The 9,865-nt window shown below is 41.1% G+C and overlaps 1 protein-coding gene across 1 annotated transcript; it reads left to right on the top strand.

The window, feature by feature from the left end:
- Window positions 1-659: 659 nt before the first annotated feature.
- LOC306656746 (ADP-ribosylation factor-like protein 6-interacting protein 1) lies at window positions 660-2,406 on the top strand. Its single transcript, XM_079132300.1, has one exon. It carries the CDS (start codon window positions 834-836, stop codon window positions 1,359-1,361), a length of 528 nt encoding a protein of 175 aa, XP_078988426.1. The 5' UTR covers window positions 660-833; the 3' UTR covers window positions 1,362-2,406.
- Window positions 2,407-9,865: the final 7,459 nt, after the last annotated feature.

Genomic DNA, 9,865 nt, shown 5'->3' with positions numbered 1-9,865 from the left:
GAAATCCATATGCAACAGAATGAAACTAAACCCCTATCTCTCACCCTGCACAAAACTCAACTCACAATGGATCAAGGACCTTGAAATCAGACCTGAGACCCTGCATCTTATAGAAGAAAAAGTAGGTCCAAATCTTCACCTTGTTGGCTTAGGTTCAGACTTCCTTAACAGGACTCTCATAGCACAAGAAATAAAAGCAAGAATCAATAACTGGGATAGATTCAAACTAAATAGCTTTCTCTCAGCAAAGGAAACTATCAGCAATGCAAAGAGAGAGCTTACAGTGGGAAAATATCTTTGCCACTCATACTTCAGATAGAGCACTGATTTCCAGAATATATAAAGAACTCAAAAAACTCTACACCAAGAAGACAAATAACCCAATCAACAAATGGGCTAAGGAAATGAACAGACACTTCACAGAAGAAGATCTACAAGCAATCAACAAACATATGAAAAAAATGTTCACCATCTTTAGTTATAAGAGAAATGCAAATCAAAACTACACTAAGGCTCCTTTGACCCCGATTTCAAGCCATGCGCTGGGCAGCAGTTGGTCTGGCCTCCTTTAAGCCTGAGCTCGATCCGCCCAATGAGGAGCGAGCTTCGCGAAGGCTGTCGGGAAAAGAGGCCGACCTATATAAGCGGCCTACGGGGCGTTCCCTCGCGCTCCAGTGGCGGTGCGGGTGTCGGAGGGAGGTAGGCTCTGAGGGTGCTTCCCGCTCGTTGAGACTGCATCTCAGGGACGATGGGGGAGGGAGATAATCGCAGCACCAACCTGCTGGCTGCAGAGACTGCGAATCTGGAAGAGCAGCTTGCAAGGATGGGGAGAAATGATGCTGATGGCTGATAAAATTCTCCGATGGGAAAGAGCCTGGTTTCCACCTGCCATCATGGGTGTGGTTTCTTTGGTGTTTCTGATTATCTATTATTTGGATCCATCTGTTCTCTCTGGTGTTTCCTGTTTTGTGATGTATTTATGCTTGGCTGACTACCTTGTTCCCATTCTAGCACCTAGAATTTTTGGCTCCAATAAATGGACCACTGAACAACAGCAAAGGTTCCATGAAATTTGCAGCAATTTAGTGAAGACTCGACGCAGAGCTGTAGGCTGGTGGAAACGCCTCTTTACATTAAAGGAAGAAAAACCTAAAATGTACTTCATGACCATGATCATTTCTCTTGCTGCGGTTGCCTGGATTGGACAGCAAGTCCACAACCTGTTTCTCACCTACCTGATAGTGACTTTCTTACTGTTGCTTCCTGGACTGAACCAACATGGAATCATTTCGAAGTACATTGGAATGGCCAAAAGGGAGATAAACAAACTTCTCAAACAAAAAGAAAAGAAAAATGAATAATGCATCTGCTTTATTCCTGTGTTAATGGAGTATGCATCACCCCTGGGAACAGTTCCTACTATGCTGTTTGGATACTAAAATGTTACAGAAGTAGCTCTTGCTCTGCCTCACTCTGCCCTTAGTTCATAGAAATTCACACTTGCCAGGTAAGGCTTTGTGCATAGTGTCTTTGAGTCAGGTGTAGCTGGGTACATTTTCATCAGTTGGCCTTAAATGGACAACTCATTAATGAGTATGGCTCGTCTTGATTATTCTCACCCAGGGATAATTGAATTTTTACTTTTGACAACTTCCTTTAAAAAATAACAGTGGTGAATTTTACTTTTTAGTGAAATTAACAGTGTTGACATTTGTTTTAGCTAGGTGCAAGGTAGTGATCTGTGGCTGTGAGAAGCTGGATCTACTGTCTGCTTCACAGTTTGCTTAAAAAAACTGTCTGGCTTCATGAGTATAGAGACCAAGTTTACTACTTCTGAGGAAGAGACCAATTAATTAAGATTTGTTCTTTGTGCTGTTTTTTTGTTTGTTTGTTTGTTTTTCACGATGGGAGAAGAATCCCCATGGAATAAAATATAGCTAATTCCATGCCCTAGTTTGTACAGACTTCTCCCTTGTGCAAAACTTAAGCCATTTCTAGGAAACATTGATTCTTTGTTCCACAGGGAATCTGACAGGCTTAGAGCTGCTGTTCCCTGCACCACTTGTTAGTAAACCCTTAAGTCTTTTTAACAGCAGACTTTCAAAAGATTGTACTTAGGATTTTTAGCATACTTAGCATTTCATGTTTTCAGCTGACTTAAAGTCCGTAGTAGATTAAGACTTGTGTTCGATACCTTTACTCCATGACTAGCTAAACAAAGACAAAAGTCTTTCTGTGTTTAGTCAAAATTCATTACAGTAGAGAAGAAAATAACCTAATTTTTAAGACCAGAGAAAGCCTTCAAGGGTAAACCTCAAATTCCCATTCTTTGGTTGTGGCCATTACTTGGTCCCCTTTGGTTTGGCATTGAAGATAGTGACTACACTGACGACTTTTTTCCTTCAATATTTCTTTGAAAAATTCCGGGGCTGTTGGTGAGAACAGACACGTAGTGTGATAGCTGGCCTCTGGTCTACATAGATTTATGACTCTTTGGAAAGCTTGTCAGTCTTTCCTTCTCAGTAGCTAGAAATTTAGAGTAGTTGAAATCTGTAGGAATAAACCTTTGAGGGCCAAAAATGTGACATGTTGGGAACAATTCTTAAACTGATTAATTAGCTGTAATGTAGTTTTGTGAATTTATTGCACTGACACTGTAAAACCTGTACCTTGTGGTATCTCTGTTCCTAATTAAGTGTTGTTTTCTCCCTTCAATATTGCTGTAAACACCTGCACCCGGTAGTATATGTTCAATTCTTTTTTTAATGTTTCATATGACAACTACCTTAATTTTACATGTGTTTCTTCATTGTAAATAAGCCTGTTTTCCTATCTGGATTTTTTTTGTGTGAATACATGTTCTACCAATTAACTACTTTAGCAGTTTTAATCCTGTATTATTTCTTCTATTTGTTTTGTGTAAAAGGGGAAAAATAAAAAAAAATTTTAAAAGCTGGAAAAAAAAAAAAAAACTACACTAAGATTCCATCTCACCCCAATTAGAATGGTGATTATCAAGAATACAAGCAAGAATAGGTGTGGAGAGGATGTGGGGAAAAAGGCACACTCATACATTGCTGGTGGCGTTGCAAATTAGTGCAGCCACTCTGGAAAGCAGTGTGGAGATTCCTTAGAAAACTTGGAATGGACCTACCATTTGACCTAGCTATCCCACTACTCGAACTATACCCAAAGGACTTAAAATCAGCATACTACAGAGATACGGCCACATCAATGTTCATAGCTGCTCAATTCACAATAGCCAGACTATGGAACCAACCTAGATGCCCTTCAATTGATGAATGGATAAAGAAACTGTGATATATATATTGATATATACATATATATATACATATATATATATATACACACACACACAATGGAATATTCCTCAGCCATAAAGAATAATAAAATTATGGCATTTGCAGGCAATGGATGAAATTGGAGAATATCATGTTAAGTGAGATAAGCCAATCTCAAAAATCCAAAAGATGAATGATCTCACTGATAAGCAGATGATGACACATAATGGGGGATGGGAGGGGGGCAAGAATGGAGGAAGGAGGGACTGTATAGAGGGAAAAGAGAGGTGGGAGGAGTGGGGGGGAAGGAAAAAATAACGGAATGAATCAAACATCATTACTCTATGTAAATGTATGAAAAATAAATAAATAAAAAAAAAGAATATCAGCAGATTTTTCAATCCAGACCCTAAAAGCTAGAAGGGCCTGGAACAACATTTATCAAGCCCTGAAAGAAAATGGATGCCAACCAAGAATCTTATACCCAGCAAAACTTACTTTCAGATTTGATGACAAAATAAGATCCTTCCATGATAAACAAAAGCTAAAGGAATTTACATAAAGAAAGCCGGCATTACAGAACATTCTCAGCAAAATATTCCATGAGGGAGAGATGAAAAACAACGATGCAAATCAGCAACGGGAGGAACTATCCTAAAGGAATAGCCAAATAAAGGAGAAACCAAATCATGTCAAAAAACAAAAATGAGTCAAATGACTGGGAATACAAATCATATCACAATAATAACCCTGAATGTTAATGGCCTGAATTCATCAATCAAAAGACATAGACTGGCAGAATTGGATTAAAAAGAAAAATCCAACAATATGCTGCCTGCAAGAGACTCACTCATAGAAAGAGATACCCATAGACTTAAGGTGAAAGGATGGGAAAAAACATACCATGCACACGGACACAGCAGAAAAGCTGGAGTATCCATCCTCATTTCAGATAATGTGGACTTCAAGCCAAAGTTAGTCAGAAGGGATAAAGAAGGACATTGCATACCTCTTAAGGGAACCATAAATCAGCAAGACATAACAATCATAAATATCTATGCCCCAAACATTGGCTCATCCATGTACATCAAACAAATCCTTCTCAATTCCAGAAATCAAATAGACCACAACACAAAAAAAAAAAAAAAGAAAAAAAGAAAAGAAAAGAAAAAAGGAAGAGGGAGGAAAAAACAGGGTGAAAGTTTCTTTGGTAAGTAGCGGGGAAAAAACATGACTCAGACTGTCTCTCCTACTGTACGCTCGCAATACAATTGCATTTGTGACCTCAGAGTGAAAGTTTCTGCCCACCAGCAAGCAGGCAATCAGCTCTGCAATGGCCACCAGCTGGAATCCTCTGATCCCATTCAGTTCTGACAGAGCGGGAAGCAGCATCAGGTCCCACCCATGGAGGGCTCACTCTCCAAGGCTGCCAGCCCTACTTATGATTAAAAGCCTCAGATTATTTCACCTGGGCCTCTGCTCAGACCAGCTACAAATAGAGGTTCCGACAACCCCTCCTTGGGTTTCATTGATGTGCTTGGGTAACTCATAATTCAAGGAAACACTTGTGCGAAGGGTAAGGAATGGGGTAAGGGGAAAAAGCGCCCAGGCTTCTCCTCCCTGGGCATGCCACCCTCCAGAAACCTCTGTGTGTTCAGTCATCTCTGAACTCTGTCTTTTAGGTTTTTGTTTTGTTTTGTTTTGTTTTTTGCTTTGTTTAGTACTAGGGATTGAGCCCAGGGACACTCTGCCACTGACCTACACCCCCAGTCCTTTTTAATTTGGGACAGGGTCTTGCTAAGCTGCCAAGCCTCTTGAGTCACTGGATTACAGGCGTGTGCCACCTCGGGTTTTGTGGAGTCTTCATTGCACAGGCATGATTGCTAATAGACCTAGGTGGGAGAACCCAGGAAGGACTGTCTCTTCAGTCTTCTTGGCCTCTCTGTGCAGTAAGTCTCCCTCCAGGGTATGGGGCAGGACCCCTCTGGAGTAAGGAGGGTCTTATCACCTATTCTTAAGTGTAGGTCAGAGAATTTCTTCATTCCCTTGGTGTACATCAAACATAGCAGGGGCAAGCCTCTCCTTTACAAGATGGCAGCGCTGAGCTGCAGCAGTGGCGCACAGCAGGGCCAAACTCTGTTCAACCGGGACATGGATTCAGGGACTGGTGCTGTGTTCTCTTCAACTGCGGATCTGGCCATCCCTGAGGAGTGTCTTCTCTCACCGGCTTGCTGACCTGAGGGAAGAGATGGAGGTGTCTGTTGGAAGGCGCAGGGAGAAGACCACCATGCGCAGCAAACTCCAGGTGGTCCCAAGGCTCCCTTCAACTCTGAGCGTCCCTGGCTTGGTCCAAGAGGAAGAGGAGCCTGGCTGGCTGCAACCCTCAGCCAGGACCCACCCTGCCTCAGACGTGGCCAGCACGTCCTGGCATCAGTGGAGCTGCTTTCCTGTCATACCTCCCCATGGATGCAGTCCTACATGTACTGGGCCTGAGTATTCTAGACAAGTACTCTACCACCAAGTTGTACCCCTGACTTTCTCATCATTGTTTCTTAACTGATGGCCATCAGGAGAAGCCTTACTCATTCAATATTGATCACAAATATCTAAAAATGGGATCAGATGTTAAGAGTGACCAATCTTCTGGAAATCATCTGATAAAGTCCAGTCACCAGCAGGTGTTTGTCTCAGAAATCATAAACATAGATGGATCTCAATGGAGATGTTTCTATACCAAATTCTACATGGATTAGCTTATTGCCACAGAAGAATGGTGTCGCATCGAGACTTGAAACCACAGAACTTTCTCATTAATAAAAAAGGGAAGTCTGATCCTGGGCTGACATGTTGAAGATTTGGACCTACATTTTTTTCTATAAGATGAAGGGTCTCTGGTCTGATTCTGAGGTCCTTGATCCATTTTGAGTTGAGTTTTGTGCAGAGTGAGAGATAGGGGTTTAGGTTGATTCTGCTGCAGATGGATCTCCAGTTTTCCCAGCGCCATTTGTTGAAGAGGCTATCTTTTCTCCATTGCATATTTTTGGCACCTTTGTCTAGTATTAGAAAATGGTATTTATTTGGGTTTGTGTCCATGTCCTCTATTCTGTACCATTGATCTACCTGTCTATTTTGGTACCAATGCCAAGCCATTTTTGTTACTATTGCTTTGTAGTATAGTTGAAGTTCTGATATTGCAATACCCCCTGCTTCATGCTTCCTGCTAAGGATTGCTTTAGCTATTCTGGGTTTCTTATTCTTCCAGATGAATTTCATGATTGCTTGCTCTATTTCTTTGAGGTACATCAATTGGGATTTTAATTGGAATTGCATTGAATCTGTATAGCTGTAATGTATAAAGCCGCTCTCCCGCCCACCAGCTACAGCCATTTTGCCCACCTCCCAGCCACTTGTCAATCTGCACTCTGCCCACCTCTCCCGTTACAGGAATTTCCGGCTTACGCTGCCACCATTTTCCTGCTTCCCACGTTACGTCCTAACATGCTATTGGTTCATCAGTCAGCTTGCAAGAATTCTCCTCCGCTATTGGTTCCTTCCAGCCCGCGAGATTCCAATATCTGGGAGAAGCCACGCACCATCTCTCTTTTGCCCCTTCTTTTCACCCTGAGCAGACGCATTAGCTCTCCGCGTAAATAAAGTCTCTTGCGTGAGATCTCGTGTCTGCAGAGCGTTTTTTCTGGGAGCTATCGGTGAGCCACAACTGCCCCTAACAATAGCACTTTTGGTAGTATGGCCATAGACTTCATTAACAGGACTCCCATAGCATAAGAAATAAAAGCAAGAATCAATAACTGGGATAGATTCAAACTGAAAAACTTTCTCTCAGTGAAGGAAACTATCAGCAATGTGAAGAGAGAGCCTACAGAGTGGGAGAAAATCTTTGCCACTCATACTTCAGATAGAGCACTGATTTCCAGAATATATAAAGAACTCAAAAAACTCTACACCAAGAATACAAATAATCCAATCAACAAATGGGCTAAGGATATGAACAGACACTTCACAGAAGACGATGTACAAGCAATCAACAGATATATGAAAAAAATGTTCAACTTCTCTAGTAATAAGAGAAATGCAAATCAAAACTACCCTAAGATTTCATCTCACCCCAATTAGAATGTTGATTATCAAGAATACAAGCAACAATAGGTGTTGGAGAGGATGTGGGGGAAAAGGTACACTCATACATTGCTGGTGGGGTTGCAAATTAGTGCAGCCACTCTGGAAAGCAGTGTGGAGATTCCTTAGAAAACTTGGAATGGACCCATCATTTGACCTAGCTATCCCACTCCTTGGCCTATACCCAAAGGACTTAAAATCAGCATACTACAGAGATACAGCCACATCAATGTTCATAGCTGCTCAATTCACAATAGCCAGACTATGGAAACAACCTAGATGGTCTTCAATTGAATTGATAAGGAAACTGTGGTATATATATAGAATGGAATATTAGTCATAAAGAAGAATAAAATATGGCATTTGCAGGCAAATGGATGAAATTGGAGAATATCATACTAAGTGAGAAAAGCCAATCTCAAAAAACCAAAGGAAGAATGATCTCACTGATAAGCAGATGATGACACATAATTGGGTGGGAGGGAGCAAGAATGGAGAAAGGAGGGACTGTATAGATGGAAAAGAGGGGTGGGAAGAGTGGGGGGAGGGAAAAAATAACAATGATGTAAATGTATGATTACACAAATGGTATGCCTTTACTCCATGTACAAACAGAGAAACAACATGTATCCCATTTTGTTTACGATAAAAATAAATTTAAAAAAATAAATAAATAAAAATAAAAAAGGGAAATTAAAGTTAGCAAAAAAAAAAAAAAAACATAGCATGTAAGAGGCTACCTATATAGCAGCAGAGCTTAGATGAATGTATTCTTCAAGTCTGCATGGTACGAAAATGGTATGCAAATTTTTATTTCATTTTTATGTACAAGTAATGAACTGGATATTGAAATGAAAAATACTATGTACAACATCACCAAAATATGAAATATTTAGGAATTTATCTCATAGAAGATGTAAAAGACCTTGTTCATGTGCATTGATTCTTCCTAAATCAACCATAGCAGACTTCTTGGGAGATATCAGTGGGCTGGGATTAAAATTTATATGGAAATACAACAGACCTAGAACAAACAAAAGAACTATGAAAATGAAGAACAAAGTTTTTTTCAGGAACTATTACAAAGCTTCAGTAATCAATGTGGTGCTGAAGTAAAGAGTGACAATAGACCAGCGGAGAGTGAGAATCCAGAATCAAACCCACACGTGCATGGAGAATTGATTTCTTACAAAGGTGCAAGGCAACAGGAATGAGGAAAGTATATCCCATCATGTTCAGGGGTAATTCAGTATGGATCGCAGACCTACATTAACACCTACAATTCCAAACTTCTAGAGGAAGAAAATCTGCTAGGTTAGGCAAAGAAGAGACTTTTGATATGCTACCATGTTGCCGCCCACGGCAATTTGTTACCGCCCGCAGCAACAATTGTGCGGGTGTTTATCAAAGGTGGACTGGAAACTGAGCTACTTCTATTTCTGAGCTGCTTCCTTCCTTGCTTGCTTGTTTATAGAGGATAGAGGAAATGAGCCTTACTTGCTTTGAGAGGAGAGAGAGAGGCTTTGCATAAGAGAGAGAGACTTTGCTTAAGAGAGAGAGACTATACTTTTAGAGATCTATATCTTCTTACTTCTTCTGCTTCTTAAAGGTGCGTACTGCATCCTTGAACTAAGGATGCATCTATCTGAGGTGCTTTAGTGATGCATCCCGCGTACTGCAATCTGTGATCTGCAACCTAAAGGTGAGTTCTCAATTCTCCACTCTGTGATCTGCCTTCCACCACTGCTAGCTGCTTCTATCTGCTTGCTGCTTCTTTTTCTTCCTTTCTGCTAGTGGCTTCTCTCCCCTGCTGCCTCTCGCCTTCTACCTACTGCCCCCTTATGTTCCCTCCAGGAGGCGGAGGGCGGGGCCACGCCAGTTGAGATCAGGCAAGGAGCCAGCTGCCCAATCAGGAGCAGGCGCGAGCAGGAGCACTTGGGAACACCTGTGCACCGGTACTGCCGTACTGCCTTTGTGATGAAAATAACTTCTGGCTGGCCGCCAGGCGCCATCCTGACACAGCACACATGGCACAGCCCCCAACACTACCAAAAGCATGATCCATAAAAGAACAAATTGATAAATTATAGTTCATCAAAATGTAAAAGTTCTACTCTTCAAAAGACTGAGAATGAAAAAACTAGAACTAGCATGGAATGTCACATATCTGACAACAGATCTATATATAGTCTATTTTCTGTACTCAGAATTCTTTAAAATTCAACAATAAGAAAAAAATGTTAAATGGGCAAAGATTTAAACAGATTCTTTGCTAATGAAGAAATACAAGTGGACAATGAGCACATGAAATGGTGCTTAATGCCTTTAGTGAGCACGGAATGAAAATGAAAGTCACAATGTGACACTCTACACACCTTTCAGAACGGCTAGTGTTGAAAGGACTGTCCTACCCAGTGCAGAGCAGA

This window comes from Sciurus vulgaris, assembly GCF_902686455.1.
Source record: "Sciurus vulgaris genome assembly, chromosome: 1".
Lineage (NCBI taxonomy): Eukaryota > Metazoa > Chordata > Mammalia > Rodentia > Sciuridae > Sciurus > Sciurus vulgaris.
This window is presented reverse-complemented; position numbering and strand designations above follow the sequence as displayed.